The 20155-nt window shown below is 40.0% G+C and overlaps 1 protein-coding gene across 3 annotated transcripts in view; it reads left to right on the top strand.

Moving 5' to 3' along the window:
* Positions 1–20155, top strand: part of MSH3 (mutS homolog 3) — a 116292-nt gene that overhangs the window by 23542 nt on the left and 72595 nt on the right. For all 3 annotated transcript variants that reach the window (XM_021380285.1, XM_021380284.1, XM_021380283.1), the window contains exons 9-10: positions 14875–14987; positions 16245–16359. In XM_021380285.1, coding sequence (XP_021235960.1) covers positions 14875–14987; positions 16245–16359 — 228 coding nt within the window. The remainder of the gene's footprint in view (positions 1–14874; positions 14988–16244; positions 16360–20155) is intronic.

Below are 20155 nucleotides of genomic sequence, written 5' to 3'. Positions count from 1 at the left end.
TGTACAGGTCTTTACTGCATGGGTAGAATGTGTTTTGTCCATTAAGCTTGCACTGTTCATTCCAGGTACACGAAGAGCCTCATGGAACCATTCCTTACTTTAGTTTTCTCTTTGTGAGCTGGTTGCTACAAGCACTATAGAAACATACACCTGGGTCTTTCCTTAAAAGGAAGATAAGGCTTACAAGGTATAGACCATCTACAAGGGCAAATTTTGTAGTAACATACAGTTTGATTATTAAAGCTTCTTCAAAACAGAATGGGTTTGATTTGGGGATGGAGACGCTGAATATTTTATTTACAGTCTGTAGTTACACCTGCCGTTACAAATGTAGAGAGCTGCACATCTTGTTACAGTGTAATATTTTTATTTCTGTACAGTTAGAAGGAACTTGAACATGTTAGATATTCCAAACATTGATCCTACAAATAGAGAGGAAAAAAAAAAAGGAAAAACCTGGTAGACTGAATAGTTACATAATCTATCATATCCTTTCAGTTGGAGTCAGTTCAAATGATGCTGTCAGAGGCATGAGAGGAAAATGAAACGTGAATAGCAAGTTATGCATGCCAGAAATCAAAATATAAGAGACTTTGTGCCATGCTCTCAGTAGAAAAATATGGTTAAATAATCAGCTTAAATAGAATGTCCTGTCCTGTTCCATATGACATTTTCCCAGAGAAAATGGGAATGCATATCTCCTCCTCACCTAGTTACTGGGTAACTGAAGTTCTCTAAGTCAAGACACTATGTAGAGAGAATTTCTGTATGGAAAATGAGTCTCTTTTCCAAAGAGCATCCGCTGCTCAGAGCCTTATTTGAGTCTTTGAGATATGTGAGAAGGAATTTGTATGAGTAGATGCTGTGTAAGATCACAATGTAGTCACAGTCCAACTCTAGAACCATAGTTATTCCAGCCTCTGCTCCATTTCTGAGCTCATCTCTTTCCTACAGGACAGAGGAAACAGCTCAGAAGATGGTGTAAGGCAAGGAAGGCTGCTTGGCCAGCCCATATGTCCTTATTCTAATTTGTGGAGTTAAGCTGTGTCTGATCTATATTGTGTTTAATAACTTTCACAGTTTTGTTGAATCATTTATTTCTTTGAATCTTGGGAAAAAGTGGCTTGGATGGGATTTCTGGATTTAATTTTGCTTACCCTTGTGCTCAAGGCAGGGTTATCTTCAGTGTTAGATCAGGTTGCACATAGTTTTGCTCAGCTTGGAAAATCCTTAGGAATGGGAGAGTCCCCAGACTGTCTTTACCACCTTTTATCTTGCTTAACTGGTTTTGTGGGGAATAATTTTTTTCCAAAGCCCAAGCAGAATTTTGAATAAGTCACAACTTGTGGCTGTCTGGTTTTGTCCTTTCACTGTGCACATCTGACAAGTGTCTGTTCCAGGATTTTTTTTAATGCCTTTTATGTAGAAGTTGCTGCCTTATTTTTCTCCCTATCAAGTAAGCCCAGTTTATTTAATCTGTCTTCATTTAATTAGCTCACTGATCATGTTAGAGCTGCCCCCTTGTATTTCATCAGTTTCTTGATGTGTGCCTTGTACTGGAGGTCCAAACTGGACCCATGACTCCAGGTAGGTCTTATGAATAAAAAATAGAGTGAAATAATCAGTTCTGTTTATCTCACCCTACTTGGCCCAACGTGGCCCAGTATGAGTTGGCTTTCACTGCCACAGGGATGGTTTGACTTCACTGTACTATAATTACTTTATCCTGGTATGTTTGCTTGCTTTCTCTTTGCAGAAAATACATACCAATGTCCCTTAGCATCTTAACCTGCATAGAAAAAACAAGAATAACAAGAACAAAAGAAGTAGGCAAATGAACATCAGCAAATACCAGCAGTTATTAAGCATTGTGCTTAATATTTACAGCATTTACCTCTGCTAGCTCAATTGCAGTTGGCACAGCATAGCCTAGCCATGTTCCTTTTGTTGGTTTCTGTAGATCTATCTAATATGACTCTGATATGCAGTTTTGTGCATGTATAAACTGTTTTGTTTGTGTGCTTTTTTGTCTTGCAGCTTGTTTGAATGTATTTCCCACCTTTTTTAAGGATAGGTAATACCTGGAGGAATAGCTTCTCAAAAGTTTCAAGTCTGGATATAAATCAGATATTTATTTTGCAAATAGTTAATAATAAAAAAAAAAGTTGAGAATATCAAATCCTTTGCAAAAATATCTGGATAAAATTATGTAAATCTTGAAAACAGATAGTTGGGATTATTTTCCTCCTTTTTGTTATAACTTCTTAGAATAGTGTGGTGGTTTAGACTGAGTTCAAGAATGATTGTAGGTTTTCTGCCTGTGCAAGGTATAATGACTTGTCAGCTTAATTTGGAAACAGTAATGTATACTTTCTTTTCAAATGTAAATTAAAGTGAGATGTTATGGAATGTATTTTATTTTCATTTTTTCTATTTAATTTTTTTTTTTAAGTTTGTTTGTAGTCCTGCAGTGTCATACAAGGAATCAAGAGGATTCAGCACTCCCCTCTTCTTTTTTTCTATTCTTAAAAGAAATATACATCTTCAGATGTGTATTACTGGGTGACATTTGAGAACAAGTTAAATCCCTACTGGCAGGACATGGCTGAAGAATGCATGGGAGAAATTTTAGGCACTTGTTTCTGGTCTGAACTGTGATCTGCACTTCTAGTAAACTGAAATAAGAAAATTTTGAGTTTCTGCTTGTTTCTCTGGTGTATCAGGGTTTCTCCAGCTGTGAACACAAAGTGATGGATCAGTGTGCCAAATTAGTTACATGTAGCTAATTTTGACTGCTGATCACTTTCCAGATAGGGGTCAGAGTATTACTTTATGTAATGCAGACAAGGCATAGATGGATTCTTCCTGGAGGCATTTCAGCTCTTCCATTCCCACATGACATCTGCATGGAAAGTACAGCCATCTGCTCCCTGGCCTTCGCCCTGCTTCAGGCTGTCCCTGGGGGACCTCCCTGTTTCTCTTTGTGTAAGACATCAGTCTAGCCCAACAAAACAGATAGACTGTCTTCTTGTGAGAGTTCTCTTTTGCTTTGTTATTAGCATGTATGTGTTTCTTTATAATAGAAAATTCTGAGCTTTGCTTATACAAAGTTGAAAAACAAGCAGCAAGTGTACTGTTTCTGCAGAGCACAGGAAGATGTGTAAGAGGCTGAACAGAAGCTAGCTGTTAACCTAACTGGTTTCATTGCACTAATGAGGGGAAAATCTGAGTATGGCCTTGCTGCTTGCAGAAGCAATTTACCTTTTTAACGTGGTCTGTTTTACACATTTAGTACTCCTAGTATATTTCTACCACAATTCTCATGCTGATTAAAGAACAAGATTTATGTTTTTGACAGTTCTTGGCAGGTAGAGTTGTAGTAGAAGTGTGGGAGGTTAGTTCAAAATGATTTATAGCAGATGCATGGATGGACTCTGTCACCGTCTCCATTAATTCTTACGTAATCTTTGGAAAAGGTGTTTCATAAGCAGATGATGACTTCCATTCAACTTCCCATTTATGTTCTCTAATCTTTGCTATAGAATATGCTTTTATTCATATCCTGGGCAAAGGCACGGTTTGTGCTTCAGCAGCTCTCCTCAGCGCTGTTGCAGATGTTCTGCAGCTGATATGTTCTACAGTATTCAGCCCTGAGTTCTCTTTAATCCTGTGAAGAAGTCACAGGATTAGATTGGATTCAAGATTCTTTCCAGAAATATGTTGTCTTGTAGCCATCTGCTTTTAATTTGTGATTATTTAAATAGCGTCCTCTTTCTTGGACAAGCTGCTAAATATTTTGCTTGTGTATATAGGTTCCAGATAATTTTGAATGTTTGAGGGTCAGTGATATTTCAAATATGTTAAACTAAGAATGCCTGAGAGATTTTTGCTCAGACATGGCACAAGAGACTAAAGATTAGTAAGGTGTATGAGAAACTTTGTTAAACATTGAACTGACCTAGTTCAAATTGGATTTGGCCGTTACTTCTTGCTCCAAGGAAAGATAGGTCTTTGAATAAGACATGTTCTACCAAGTTTTCCTCTATCAGCTCAATCCTAGAATGATGTTATAATGGTGAGTTTTAGTGGCAGTAGGCAGTGATTTGACCGAAACACAATGGTTATTACTTCACCACAAGATCTGGTAGGTGGGAAACCTTTTTAGAAGGCTTACAAGGGAAACTAAAGTGCTTTGTGCTCAAAAATTTCTGCTGTTCAGAGTGGAAGAGTTCAGTATTCCTGTCAGTCAACACAAGCATGATCTGGTAACGCATGACCTTATGAAGCAAAGAGCAGTACATCTACTTTGCAGTGGTGTATAACACCGTGAAGGAGGTGCAGGGTTGTGAGGGGGATATTAGAATTGCTGCCCTCTGGGACAAGGTGATAGTCCCTAGTTCATCATAATCATTTGTGTTAGAGTTTCAAAACTCATTTTATTCTAAGGTAATTAAATTACCTTTTCTTTCTGTCTTTCTGTCCAGAATTTCTCAGTGTCTTTCAGCTGTAGTCACTCTCCTCCTGTTATTTAATTCATTGCTGAAGATATGAAGCACTTCAAATCTTCTGAATTATCTAAGGAATGACTGTGATACAGAATATGTAACACAATATGCAGTTTTTCTGTTTGCCATCCTATTTTCTGGTGGTGTGAACGTTCTCTGACAGGTCCCTTTTATTTAAAATCAAACAATAAAACCCAACAAAAATACACCAAAAAAAAAAAAAAAAAAGCCTGACAATTTTTGGGGAGTCCTGAGCAGTTATCACTGTGTTATAGGATCATTGAAAATAGTATTAATTAGTATCAAAATGCTATAGATTTTCTGGTCAAGTATGAAATTATCTTAAACATTTCTTTACATGAGCTGATTCAACAGTGTTTTGCAGCAGGGTATCATCTTTGTAAAAGCAAATATTTCAGAATTAACTGCAATTGGCTTCTGGGGGAAATGTATAAAAAAGAGATTAAAATACTGATATAAGTTCCTGGATTACATTTCTAGTTTCTCTTACAAGTGGTTGTGTGGGTGGGACTCCTCAGCCCTGGGGTTTCTTCTCAAAATTAAATCTCTTTTCCCTAAACATCACTTTTGCCGTGCTTCTCCAAGAACAGCAGTTCGCTACATGTTTCTAGCACATATCACGTCCATGAGAACTTTGGCACTCTACTTCTTGTGGTGGTTTCAGTAAAAAAAAATCATAACTGTTCTGTTCTTGGTGTTGCTGCATTTGCTTTTAACATGCCATTGTCCTGCACAACTCTTTGTGGGAGTTCAGGCTGTAACTGTGGTTGATCCATCCCATAGTCTTTTCTGTTCTGTTATATATTAAAATTCAGTTTGGTCTGACTTTGCACTTGCTCTTACTCCCCACTTTTCATTTCTGTCATCTCCTTTGTTATCCTAGTGACAGAGGCTTGCAACTTCAGTGAAGTGATTTGATGTTAGCCATGGTCCTGCTTCAAGTGGAGGATAGACAGCATGACTTCTGGGTGTCCCTTGGTGACTGCAGCCTATGAGGTGGCACATGCAGTTCTGTTCTGCTTGCTGTGATACTGCTGACACTCACAGTCATGTTGCTGAGCAGTGGGAATAGGAAAGCTTGGAGCTGGTGGAGTCAGAAGGGGCAGAATGCAAGGAAAAGACTAAGGGATGAGTATTCTTGCTGACCAAATATTGAAATAACACTTCTGGCCCCAGGAGGGTTGGGAGAAGACTGTGTTACGAGCCTGAGAAAATAGCCAGTGCTCCCAAAGTGTGCTGGTGGCCAGCTTTTGCCACACTGTCCCTTAGAAATCGTGATCAGAGCTATCTGCTGTGGTCCTGTCTGTTACAATATTTTCATTTCACTGTTGCCAAGCCATTTAATCAGGTTAAGCCAGCAAAAAACTTTATTTTGTGTTTTTTTTTTTCTTTTCAATCATTGCTTCCCCAAGAGTTTCTAGGAGAGCAGTATAGCATGCATCTGAAATTTGTTGAACTGTTTTGTGACAGAAAGGTACCACAATGAAATCATCTTTCTGAAGAATAAATGTGCCAATTCTATTGGAAAGTTCCAACCTTAAATTTGTGAAACTGGTATCAGAAAATTCAGGGCAGAAATAGTAGTCTCAGATCAGTTAATCAGGGCTGGGAAATATGCCCCGCTGTGGAGGACTTAGTGGTGTTCAGAAAAGAGAGGCAAGCCTCAGGGGTCAGCACAAGCTATCAGAAGCAATGGATTGGATGCACATCTTTTCACTCTGTCCTTCCTTGCAATTTGATTCAGAGAGGCATTTTTAATAGTGGGTTGTGTCTGAATGAATATTTGTTACTGTTAGAGAGGTGTTCCAGTGTTTTGGTTTAGTTTTGTTGTTGTGGTTGAAGTTGCTTTGGGAGTTTTTTGTTTATTTGAAGTTCATACAAAGGAGAGGATTTTTAATTGGTTGGCTTAGTCCTGAAAAAAGGAACCATGGTATCAGTGGTGAACCTGGTGACAAACTTTATGGTTTCTGAAGCTGTATCACAATGGGGTGCAGATGGAGGATAACAGCACAGTAAACAGTGCACAAGGCACTGAAGATAACTTTAAAATAGTGTTATTCATTGGATAGGAACCTCTCTGTGCTGTCATTCTGCAAGTAAACTATATATGCTTTGGATGTGTAATGAACAGTACTCCTGCATTAGAAGTTAGAGATTCTACACACTCACTCCTCATTCTACTTGTGCATATGTTTGTTCACAGTTACGCATGTTGGAGAGAACTCGCATATTATAGGTAATTTCTCCAGTGTGGCAGAGTGTTTTGAGTTGGAGTCTGGTTTTCTAACTTTCTTTGCAGTCACATCAGTTTCATATAATTTGTAACTGGTGTTGTCCTTCGTGGGATTTTATTTTTAATTGATAACTGAAGTACTGAATGCTGCCACATGCAGCATTAAGCTTCATGGGCCTTTCCAAAATATGTTTCTTTATTTTGATGGTGAGATCCTGGTACTTTTATTGGTATTCTGTTCTCCAGCCAGTTTTTTGCCCACTCTGTAAAAAATGCTTTCACATAAATCAAGCTTCTGTAGATTGGTTATGAGAATATTATGTGAAATGGTATTAACTCACCTTACTGAATCAAGCATGTAGGAAACCTGTAGAATCATAGAAGGGCTTAGATTGGAAGGGACCAACTCTTAAATTCAGTTCCAACCCCCTGCCATGGGCAGGGCTGCCATCCACAGATCAGGTTAGAATAGGGTCCCATCCAACCTGGCCTTGAACACCTCCAGGGATGGGGCACCCACAGCTTCTCTGGGCAGCTTGTGCCAGGGCCTCACCGCCCCTTGAGTAAAGAATTTCTCCCTAACATTTAACTTAAATCTCCTCTCTTTTAGCTTAAAGCTATTTGCCTTTGTCCTATCACTACCTACCCGTGTAAAAAGTTAATGTCCCAATGTCTCTTCTCTCTCTGCTGAATCTGTTACTCTGCTGTTGAAGGAAATTAAATTACTCTGAGGGAATTTTCTTTTTCTTGATAAATTCTTACTGGCTTTTATTTGTCTTGCATTGTATGTGCTTAGAAATATTTTCCTGGTAGTTCTTGATCTTTTCTTCCAGATTTCTGTGAAACAAGCACAATGCATCTCATCCCATTCTCCAGATAGGCAAATGGAAGTAGCCTGGAAAAGAAGGCTTGTCTGTGTCCATCTGTGGACACAGTAGCTTCTGGAACCCAACTGTTTTTGTATTTTGTTCTTTAGTACCTAATTTTGTTTTCATGGAAGACATAGCGAGTCATACAGTGCCTACTCAAAGTGGCCTTTGCTTTTCTGATAGTCTGTCTGCTCCGTCTCCTTGACAGCACCTATCTCCAACTTCCATAAGCTAAAAGAAAATTTTCTTTACGTTTTTTTTTATTCTGGTGCTTGATTTGCAGTTATGTTGGGGTTTCTGCTCAGTGATAGTTTTTAAGGTGACTGGAAGGAAGTCAAGATGCACATATTGACAGATATTGATATTTTAGTAGATAGTAAAAGATAAGCAAGGAATTTTCCCCAAGTATTCTCTTTATATCTATATTTACAAATGTATATATTAAAGCATGTCAGATTTGCTTACTGGCTCTTCAGAATCTCCTAGGATAGTGATGGCTTTGGGAAAGGATGTTTGTACAGGATGTGGGGTGAAGCCTATGTATGTATAGTGGAATGTAGTATATGGATGCATATACATGATAATTATTGTTTGTTTATTACTGGCATTACTTGGTTTATATCATTCTGAGACTGGCAGATGCTCAGAGGAGGTCTCTGTGCTGCCAATCTCCTTGTAGCAGCACTGTCTGGTGGCTGAAGGTTGTTGAGAGCAAATATGGGAAAGTGCTTTACCATGGCAGGAGAAAAAAGCTGCACTTCTAAAAACGTATGCAAACAGTGCCAAAAGAACAGCTGCCTGGAAATGTCATTGAGACATTGCCAGAAAAGCTACTGGAGCTCCATGCAAAGACTGACCATAAAAGGAAGGATGATTGTTCTCTAGTTCTCATAGAAAAGTTCAAAGCTAGAGCCCCTGAGCTAGAAACAAATTACCTAACGAAGGCAACACCACGATGAAACATAAAGGCAATATCATTTCTGCTCAGCATGTTAATAAGAAGTCACATTGAATATTGGATATCTGAAGGGATTAAGGCAGCCAGGTTACCTTGTTCTTCTGTGCAGTGTAGGTATATTTTCCCAACAGTGGTACACTGGTGATCCTAGCAGAATGGATTATGAGAAGCACAAAGAGCAGTTTGAATAAAATGTATAAGAAGATTTACTGAGGAGTTATTTGTGCTTTATAAGTCTGTGCTTAGCATTAGTAATAAAAACATCTGTCTTCCAAAATTCAGTGTAATTTATAAACTTTAGTTATGATGTATGGATATACAAAAGCTTATGGGTGCCCACATCCCAGTATTTAAAGACTCCTGAAGTGGAATGGGTATGGCAAGGTAGTAGTAACAGGGTAGAAGTCTGGTGGGTTTCTTACTTTTCCCTAGGAAGGCTTTCCTGCTTTATAAAAACTTAGTCTTTACATACTTCATGCATGTTTAATTTTGAATTATGCAGCAGAAATGAAGTGCCTCCTATTTTATTGAGAATGCTCTGATGATCTTTTGCCTCTTATATGCAAGTGTGTGTGTGTGTACTAATGTGTATTTCTTAGAATCCCATTCATTACAAATTTACCTGTCAGCACGTTGATTTTGTATGCTTAATGGCAGCTGATGATCACCTCTTCAGACAACTTCCATAACTCATGCAGTGAGCAAAGATAGTTCTGCATAAAATGACAGTGCAGTTTTGAGAGCGCAGAGTTTTGGTAAGGGGCGCTACAGATTCCTTCACAACTTGACTTGATGATTTGAAATCCTGAAACAGGTTTGTTCCAGAAATGTTTATGCAAGGAGTATAGAAGGTCATTGAAAAATTCAGTTCTTCACTGACTAGTCTCATCAGTGTTGCAGAACTACAAGGATTGTTTCTTCTGAGAAGTATTGGAAAGGATATCAATAAAATGCAGTATGAATTTTTAAAAGCAATTTGTTGCAGATGTTCTGACAAGAATGATGTTTACAGAAGTTGATGGAAAATTGACTTCTGATTTAAATAGGCATTGGTAGCTGGAGAGATAAAGCATCAACATATCATTCTGGCTATAATCACAAAAATGTCCTGTGGGTGATCAGATGGCTAAGTAAAGGACAGACACAAAAACTTTCTGCAGCAAATTTTGTTTTCATAAAAATTGAGGTTTTTCCATATGTTTTTTTTGGCTTATGCCAGAATATTATACGCATACTTTCAGATAGATGAGGTGTCTGATATTTGTTTTGCAATGGCTATATCTGGAATAGCAATACTCAAGTACATGAAGGTCTTTACCAATCACTGAATGGTCTAGTTCTAATTTGGACAACTTCCTTTAAACATAGCTGATGAAGAAAAGTATTACAATAAAAGTCAGTCAAGCTAACCTTTGCTGAAGTTTATGCTATAGAATTGGATAAGTTTGATTATGAAATGAAAGACAATTGGATTGCACCCTGGAGCACTGATGGAGTTGACGGATGTGGTTGCCAAGCTACTCTGCATCATCCTTTGACAGTCCTGGCTAACTGGGGATGTCCTGGTGGACTGGAAACTGGCAAATGTGACGCCCATCTTCAAAAAAGGCCGGAAAGATGATCCTGATAGCTACAGACCTATCAGTCTCACCTTGGTGCCATGGAATGTGATGGAGTGCATAATCTCGGGAACCATCATGGATCAATTAAATGTCAACCAGGGGATCAGGCCCAGTCAGCATGGGTTCATGAATGGTAGATTCTGCTTGACAAACCTGATTTTGTTCTGTGACATGGTGACACACTTAGAGTATGAAGGTAGGGCTGTCAGTGTGGTCTACCTGGACTTCAGTAAAGCTTTTGACACTGTCCCCCACAACATCCTTGTGGAGAAGCTGGCTGCCCATGGTTTGGATGGGCATACACTCTGCTGGGTGAAACACTGGCTGGATGGCCGGGCCCAGAGAGTTGTGGTCAGTGGAGTTAAATCCAGTTGGCGGCCAGTCATGAGTGGTATCCCCCAGGCCTCAGTCCTAAGTCCGCTCCTATTCAACATCTTTATCAATGATCTTGATGAGGGGATTGAGTGCATCGTCAGTAAATTAGCAGATGACACCAAGTTGGGAGGGAGTGTTGATCTCACAGAGGGTAGAAAGGCTTTACAGAGAGACCTGGATAGACTGGATCGATGAGCCAAGGTAAACTGTATGGGCCAAGTGTCGGGTCCTGCATTTTGGTCACAACAACCCCAGGCAACCCTACAGGCTTGGGGAGGAGTGGCTAGAAAGCTGCCTGATGGAGAAGGACCTTGGTGTGCTGATGGACAATTGGCTGAATACGAGCCAGTAGTATGCCCAGATGGCCAAGAAGGCCAATGGCATCCTGGCTTGTATCAGGAATGGTGTGGTGAGCATGACTAGGGAAGTCATCCTGCCCCTGTACTCAGCACTGGTGAGGCCCCACCTCGAGTACTGTGTTCAGTTTTGGGCACGTCAGTACAGAAAGGACATTGAGGTGCTGGAGCAGGTCCAAAGAAGAGCAACGAGGCTTGTGAAGGGCTTGGAGAATATGCCCTATGAGGAGAGACTAAAGGAACTGGGGCTGTTCAGTCTGGGGAAGAGGAGACTGAGGGGAGACCTTATTGCTCCCTTCAAATACCTGAAAGGTGATTGCAGTGAGAGCGGGGTTGGTCTCTTTTCACTGGTGACAGGACAAGGGGAAATGGCCTCAAGTTGCGCCAGGGGAGGTTTAGGTTGGATATCAGGAAAAACTTCTTTGTAGAAAGGGTTGTTAAGCACCGGAACAGGCTCCCCAGGGAGGTGGTTGAGTCACCATCCCTGAATGTGTTTAAAAACTGTTTGGATGTGGTTCTCAGGGATATGATTTAGTGGTGGGTTGTTAGAGTTAGGGTAGTATGGGTAGGTTGCAGCTGGACTTGATGAAAATTACAAATGCATTAAAGATAATGATCATTTTTAACTCTTACTTTAAAAACAGGCAGGTGGTGTGAATCATCCAGTGAACTACTCTCCAAAACCTCTTGATTTGAGTTCAGTTCTGAAAAATTATCTCTGCAGGCCTTGTTAAGCCTTGGTGTTGTTTTTCCAAAGACAGTGTTATGAGAGCATACTAAGTACAAATGAAAAATAAAATCTTATTTTAGAAGATTTTTTTCTTTAGAAGAATTTCTTTAAATCTTTGCTCACCCACAGTCAAAAGAAAAGATCCGCTCTCTCACAGGACTGATTCAGAGGCTTGTACTCTGCTAAGCTCTGGATAGAATTTAACATGTTCTAAGAAGTGTAATGCTTAAGTGGTGTTCTTGCATAGTGCTGTACTGAGTATACTTGCTCATTTAGTAAAATGGATGTATTGAAGTAGATTGTTAGTGAAGGCTGGAGCAAGTGAATGATGCAAGGAAGAAAACGGCTGGTTGCTACCAGAGGTTGAGAAACAGACTCATTGTGTTTCACAGAAATCTAATTGCTTTAAAAATGTTTACACATTTTGAATAGGGTTGGAGCAAGGAGAGTTCTGGTGGGTCTAAAGACTTAAAACTTAATTGGATGTCAGCTAAAACTAAAGCACTTAAAATAAACAAGGGATCATCTAGGATGTGTTTAGAAAAATCTACGACTGCCAGTTTGACACGTTATAGGAAAATAACTCTAATTTTTAAGAATTGAGCCTCAGAGATGTATTGATCCTTTCACACAGGAGTATGTAATGCAGAAAACCTGTCTGTTCTTTCTCTTGTAAAGTTGAAAAGCTTTGTAAGAAGAGTATTGATTTGTTTCCTTCCGGTAACACCTACACATCCCTCTGCCTGGCATAATTCCAATGTGCTAGGAGTACTTGGTTAATTCATGTCCCATGATAATATGAAATTGGAGGTTGAATACTCTCAGTCCTAGTAAATTTGTTTTGTATACATCTTTTACTGGCACTTTCTACTAGTTACTACTTCAGTGCATCGGTGGATGCACTGTGGATATACGATTATACTCAAAAATTGCAAGACTTTTGTTTGTTTTTATGGTTTATTTTCAGTGGTTATTTATCAGCTATATACATTCAGCTGATACTGTGGCATCCAATTTTAAATTAAGTTAGCAGTTCATAAAAGCACCCAGTGTAAAAAAAAGCTGTGTCTGTAAACACAAAACATGCACTTTTCTTTGACTCAGATTTTGGCATCTCTTGAGCCAGGTACTGAACAACTGTGATCTAGTGCATGTTGAAATAATTAAAGGTTTTTCCACCATCTTACATTAATAGGCTGGAGGAAGCAGGGGTCACAGGAAATAAGCTAGAATAATTTCTCATGGGTCTCAAAACTGGCTGGAATCCTCTGCAGGTGTAGTTCTCTGTTGCTTGCTGACAGCAGGGAAGATTCATTGAGCAGAACTCAATTAAATGACTCAGTGGTGGAACGCTAAATTTGCTACGTTTGCTGATGCTGTTAAGCTGAGAGGAACTGCAGACATGTTGGAAGGTCTAGATTATCATTTCTAACATCCTTGACAACCTAGATGAGTAGTATGGCAGAAACATAGTAATTTTTGTAGTGCAAGCTGGAGAATGTATGCAATAATGATGGCCTTGCAAATATGATACAGTGGTCAGAATGCAAAGGAGCAGTTTTGCAAAAATGTGTCTAACAGATTTCAAGTTGTCTGGAAGTTATAAATGTCATGTTGGAAAAAATAAAGTTGAATTTAAGCTCAACTGCTTTTTGTTTATCCTTTTTCTCTGTTTTGGAGTAAGGAGTACGCTAAGAATTATATTAAGGGAAGACATCCAGAGGGACCTGGACAGGCTGGACAAGTGGGCCCATGGGAACCTAATGAGGTTCAACAAGGCCAGCTGCAAGGTGTTGCACTTGGGCCAGGGCAATCCCAGGTATTTATACAAACTGGGGGAAGATCTCCTTGAGAGTAGCCCTGCGTAGAAGGACTTGGGGGTCCTGGTGGACGAGAAGCTGGACATGAGCCAGCAGTGTGTGCTGGCAGCCCGGAAAGCCAGCTATGTTCTGAGCTGCATTAAAAGAGGAGTGGCCAGCAGGGAGAGGGAGGAGATTGTCCCCCTCTACTCAGCTCTTGTGAGGCTCCATCTGGAGTACTGCATCCAGGCCTGGGGCCCTCAGTAAAAGAAAGATGCAGAGCTCTTGGAATGAGTTCAGAGGAGGGCCACCAAGATGATCAGAGGGCTGGAGCACCTCTCCTGTGAGGAAAGGTTGAGGGAACTGGGCTTGTTTAGCTTGGAGAAGAGAAGGCTTTGGGGAGACCTCACTGTGACCTTCCAGTACTTGAAGGGAGTGTATAAACAGGAGGGGGAACAATTGTTCACAAGGGTGGATAGCAATAGGACAAGAGGAAATGGTTTTAAACTGAGACGGGGGAGATTTAGGTTAGATATTAGGAGGATTTTTTTCACTCAGAGGGTGGTGACGCTCTGGAACAGGTTGCCCAAGGAGGTTGTGGATGCCCCGTCCCTGGAGGCATTCAAGGCCAGGCTGGATGTGGCTCTGGGCAGCCTGGTGTAGTGGTTGGCGACCCTGCACTTAGCAGGGGGGTTGAAACTCGATGATCTTTGAGGTCCTTTTCAACCCAGGCCATTCTGTGATCCTATGATATCCATCTTGTGAAAACTTCAAATATACTGATCAAACGCAGCAGAGCAAAAGAATAGCCATGGTAATGCTGAGAGGCCTAGCATATGACCTCTGCAAAAAGGTATAAGAGTCTTCAGATAGTTAGAAAATGAATGAAAGCTACTTTTTCTGCTGCATATAAGAAGAGGTGCAGTTGCTTAGTGTTACAGTAAGTTGCACATCAGAGAAGAAAGCCTCCACAAATAAAACATAATTAAATTAGGTGATATATAACATGCTTGAGTAACTTAATTGCTTAATCATCATAAGACTTCAAGAACGGATGAGGCAAATAGTTGTTACAGTTTATGAAAATTATTTGCCTTGCAGGTAGACGTGATGACCTCTTTAAGTCTATTTTGGGCGAGTTTTCATTTTCTGTTTTTTTTTTGTCATTTTTGTTGTTTGTTCTTTTATACGTTTGTTCTTTTGCAGTGGAAAAAATAAAGGTTAAAACATTAAAATCTCTTTAAGAAGTTCCCAATCCATCTCTCAAGCTAATCTCTCCGTTCTTCACCCATTCTCTTCTTACCGATGGGAAGAGGAAAGAAAGTCCACCATTTGTAACCTACCGAGGCTTGCTTTTTGAAGGGAGCATAAATGCTGAAAGTCATTCAGTTATTTTTTCCTTGCAGGTTACGAGATGACAGAATTAGGATAGAAAGGATGGAAAACCACCATTTTGAATACAGTCACGCTTTCCAACTGGTTACTGATTTTTATGCAAAAGAAGTGCCTGATATTACAGGTATGTCAGAATTTCTTTGATGTGTGTATTCCTGTTTGCTTGTACATGGAGAAGTAGTATACATGAGGATACGTGACGGCCTCATGGACTTGGCTACTTCCAATGTATTTAAATGTTCCCTAACTTTATCCTCATGCATTAAGGGTAAATCTTGATTGCTCTAGATTGCTTTGCCATTGGTTTCAGGGGCCTAGAAATCTGCAAGGCAAAGCTTACTTGCAGTGAAGATGCTGAGTTCCTCAGCCTCTTCCATGTCCTTTGTCACCAGATCCACTGCCCATTTGGCAGCAGGGCTATGTTTTCCCTTGTCTTATTTCTGTTGCTGATGTACTCGTAGAAGCTTTTGTTGCTCTTCATGTATATTGTCAGTTTCAGTTTTAGGTGTCCTGACTTTCTTAAGCCCAGCAAGCTTGAGCAGTGTCCCTGTATTCTTCCTGATAGCATCTTGTTCATCCCATGCAGGCCTCCTGCTGCTTTTGCTTCATTTTCTGTGCACTGGGACCATCTTTGAGTTTGGAGAATCCTTGATAATGAACACTGCTTCCGAAGAAATGAATGCAGGGCTAGCACCCTTTCTTTAATGTCATGAACATATATGTTAAGACAAATACAAATTCCACGTATTTAGCAAATGATGGAAATGATACAATATCTGAAGTGTTTCTTCAAGTTCTTCATTGTATTTGTTGACATTTTTAAGAACGGAAAAATTTCTCTGACAAATCTCTATTATATAAGGTTTCAAAAGCACCCTTTCATAATGAGATATGATGGAGTGAATTTTCCTATCGTCACATCTGGGACATACACTGTAGTAAAGTACCCTCTAGAAGCAGAAGCACCATCTAATAGAAATGTCTGTTTCACCAAGATGGAACCTTATTCTGTAGACTTGTAGAGGCAGGTAAATCATCAGGCCTTTTTATTCTTTTTAATTTGTGAAGATGTTGCCTGCAGTAATGGAGATTTCAGAATCCAGTTCTTAGTTTGTTTATTTAGAAATTTCTTACGCCAACTGTTAATCATTTTTATGAGGAAAAACCTGTGGAATTCAGTGTTTAATATTTCATAATTTGTTTGCGTTATTGTCAAGGTCTACGTTCTTTTGGAACCGTGACTTATGTTGATTTATAGATATCACTACACTGTATCCATAATAAAGATTTCTATTCAATTAAATTGAAAATTTAATTACACTTTTTCAAAATGCATAGGCAGTAAACAGTGATTTAACAAGGAAATTACTCTTTTTTTTAGGTTCTCAAAAACTATCTGTAATTCTAAGCTTGGATAAGTCTGTTATTTGTGCTCTGGCAGCAGTAATTGCATACCTCAAAGAATTTAATTTGGAAAAGATGCTTTACAATCCAAGGTAAGTTGCATTTCCACTTCAAAGCAACAACACTTGTACCAGGGATATCTTGTAACTTTTATCAGACAAGTTGTCTTAAATGAAATGAGCTCACCCAGAATGATTAACATAAGCTTTAAAAAATTTAAGTTTCTAATCAGAACTGGAAGAATCAAGTGATTTTTTTTTTCCAAGTGGTGTTTCATGAAAATATTCCTGAAGTATGTTCTTACAGGCATTACTGTCAGTAACGTAAATGAACAGTTACTGCAGACAAGTGTTATTAAAAATGAACAAGGAGCAAAACTTGGAGATGCTAGGAAAGAAACTGTAAATTTTGTCAGTAAATTCCGGCTATCATATCTCAGCTTCAGTTTTACTCTGTGAACAAGTATGGTGCATTTTTGGCAGGTTTTAAAGACCTTTTTTTACGATGTAATTTAGCTTTGCAAGATGTTGTTTTATTTTTCCATAGAGGTGTGTAAATCATACTCTCTTTTTGTAGCTCTGGAAGCAGATATAAATGCTGATATGTTGCAGTGTTTAGACAGCACTCAGCAGATCTATTTAAATTACTGAATCTAGTTAACAATTAAAAAGAAAACAAACATTCAGCACATCCTGGCTCTGTGAAAAATCACAGGATCACAGAATTGCAGGGGTTGGAAGGGACCGCTAGATATCATTGAGTCCAAACCCAGTGCTAAAGCAGGTACCCTATAATAGATGGGACAGGTAGATATCTGGAAGGGTCTTTAATATCTCCATAGAAGGAGACTCCGCAACCTGTTCCTGTGCTATACCACTCTTACTGTGAAGAAATTCGCATGTTAGTACGGAACTTCCCGTGTTCAAGTTTTAGGCTACTCCTTGTCCTATTGCTGCACATCACCCAGAAGTGCCTGGCCTCATCCATTTGCCTCCCACTTCCCTTTAGATATTTATAAACATTTATCAAATCCCATTTTAGTCTTCTTCTCCCCAGGCTGAAGAGACCCTTGTTATGCAGCCTTTCCTCATATGGAAGATGGCCTGGAGCATCTTTATGGCCCTCTGCTGGACTTCTCCTAGGAGATCCTGTCTTTTTTGAACTGGGGAGCCCATAACTGCACACAGTATTCTGAATGTGGCCTCACCAGGGCAGAGGAGATGGGAAGGATCACCTCTCTCAGCCTGCTGGCCATGCTCTTTTTAATGCACTCCAGGATACCATTGGTCTTCTTGGCCACAAGGGTACACTCTTCGCTCATGGCCAGTCTGTTGTACACCAGGAACCCCAGTTCCTTCTGCAGAGCTTCTGTCCAGCAGGTCATCCCCTAACGTGTACTGATGCATGCAGAAATTCCTCTAGGTGCAAGACTCTACATTTGTTCTTGTTAAATCTCATCAGGTTCCTCCCTGCCCAGCCGTCCAGTCTGTCCAGGTCTCGCTGAATGGCAGCACAGCCTTCTGGTGTGTCAGCCATTCCTCCCAGCTTTGTATCATCAGCAGACTTGCTGGGGGTGGACTCTATTCCTTAATGTCTTCCATTGATGAAGATGTTGAACAAGACTGGACTCAGCACCGACTCCTGGGGAACACTGCTAGATTCAGGACTCCAACCAGACTCTGCACCACTGATGACATCCCTCTGAGCTCTGCCAGTCACCCAGTTCTCAATCCACCTCACCGTCCACTCATCTATCCCACATTTTCTAAGTTTCATAACAAAGATCCTGTGGGAGACGGTGTCAAACATCTTGCTAAAGTCAAGATACACAACGTCCACTGCTCTACCCCATCTACCCATCCAGTGATGACATCATAGAAGGCTATCGCATTGGTCAAGCATGATTTCCCCTTCTTGAATCCATATTAACTCCTCCTGATAACCTTCTTCTCTTCCACTTGCTTGGAGGTGACATCCAGAACAAGCTGTTCCATCAGCTTTCTGGGGACAGAGGTGAGGCTGACTGGTCTGTAGTTTCTCAGATCCTCTTTCTTTCCTTTTATGAAGACTGGAGTGACACTGGCAATTCTCTATTCTTCAGGTACCTCTCCCATTTGCCAAGACCTTTCAAAGATGATGGAGAATGGTACTGCAATCACCTCTGCCAATTCTCTCAGCACACATGGGTGCATCCCATTGGGCCCATGAATCTGTGTGCATTGACTTTGGCTAGATGCTCTCTGACCGGATCGTCCTTGACCAACGGAAATTCTTCCCTTACCCGGACTCTCTCTCTTACTTCCAGAGTCTGGGATTCCTGAGGGCTTGTCTTAGCATTAAAGTCTGAAGCAAAGAAGGCATTCAGGTTCTCTGCCTTCTCAGTGTCCCCTGTTACCAAGGCACCCTCCTTATTTAGTAAGGGACCCATATTATCCCTAGTCTTTCTTTTACTGTTGACATACTGAAAAAAAACCTTTCATGCTATCCTTTATCTCCTTTGCAAGGTTTAATTCCATGAATGCCTTAGCCTTCCTCATTACATTCCTACAGGCCCTGACAACTTTCCTATATTCTTCCTAGGTGGACAGGCCCTTTTTCCACATTTCATGGACCTTCTTCTTTCCTTATAGTTTATACATGAGTTCCTTGCTCATCCACACAGGCCTCTTGCCACCTTTCCCTGATTTCTTACTCTTAGGGAGGCACCAGTGCTTCGAAGAAGTGGTGTTAAGTGCCAACCAGCTCTCATGGGGCCTCCTTATCTTCTAACACCCTAGCCCATGGGATACCTCCAAGTACGTCTTTGAAGAAGTCAAAGTCAGCAAAATTCCCCCAACCACCACATCCCTGGCCTGCCCTTGAGTTGGCTCAGTGGTACCTAGGAACAGGGAGCAAAACTTGCAAAAAAACTCGATAGGCTTTCCAGACCAAGGTTACTGAAAAGATAACGCAGCCATGAAAATAAACTCTTCTTCCCCTGGGTAGTCACAGCTCATCTGTTTATTAGATATTCTCAAGTGAGCACTCAAAAGTTTAAAAAGTATTATGCAGCTGGGATCAAAAGAAAATAGATATTGCCACTCAAGCATCTTTTTATCCTTTTTTTGCACAAGTATAAAAGGCTGCTATTCCACCTGGCTTATGTTTGAAAATATCATTAAGGTTTATTAAATGTTTTATGAAACAGCTTTCTCTGTTATGCATCCTGTGCAAAATACTGTCCTGGTTGTCTCTGTCCTGCAAACAGGTAGTAGTTGACATAGAAAAGCTGTATGCAAGCCAGAAACTTCAAAATATTTCATGTCAGTTATAGATCATTCATATATTGCATGATGTTCGAAGAATTTCAAGCCTCATATTGAAGGGATCCCTACATTATGCGTATGTTAAATAAATCAGGTGCTTTCAGAAAATGATTGCTTGTGTCATCTTTAAACATTTTTCACATCTTCTAAAATATTTGGAAATTATTTATAATTTGGTATTCTGGATTTTGGAATGGATTTTATTCCTCAAGTTGCCCTTCCCCTTGATAAGCACCGTTAAAATATTAACAAGCATGCTGGACTCATAGGCCTAATAAGAAAGCAATTCCTGTGGTATCTCCAAAGGCTTCTCCTTGCTTTGTCCACCAAGGAGTGCTATAATCTGTGGCATTCTAGCACTGTGGTATTTCCACTCATCCTTTTACTGGTTGTTTGGGAAAATGCTTGGATGGTGAGGCAGGAACTGGAGAAATCTTGTAAGAAAAATCTGAAGTAGCAAGTGAAATCCCAGGCAATGCCTTCCTATGGTCACGCTTCTGAATCATTATTGTCACAATGCCTTATGTTCAATCATAAAGTGAACAGAGAGGAATACAAGTTCACATTTCACACAGAAGTAATT

This window comes from Numida meleagris, chromosome Z (genome assembly GCF_002078875.1).
Source record: "Numida meleagris isolate 19003 breed g44 Domestic line chromosome Z, NumMel1.0, whole genome shotgun sequence".
NCBI lineage: Eukaryota > Metazoa > Chordata > Aves > Galliformes > Numididae > Numida > Numida meleagris.
This window is presented reverse-complemented; position numbering and strand designations above follow the sequence as displayed.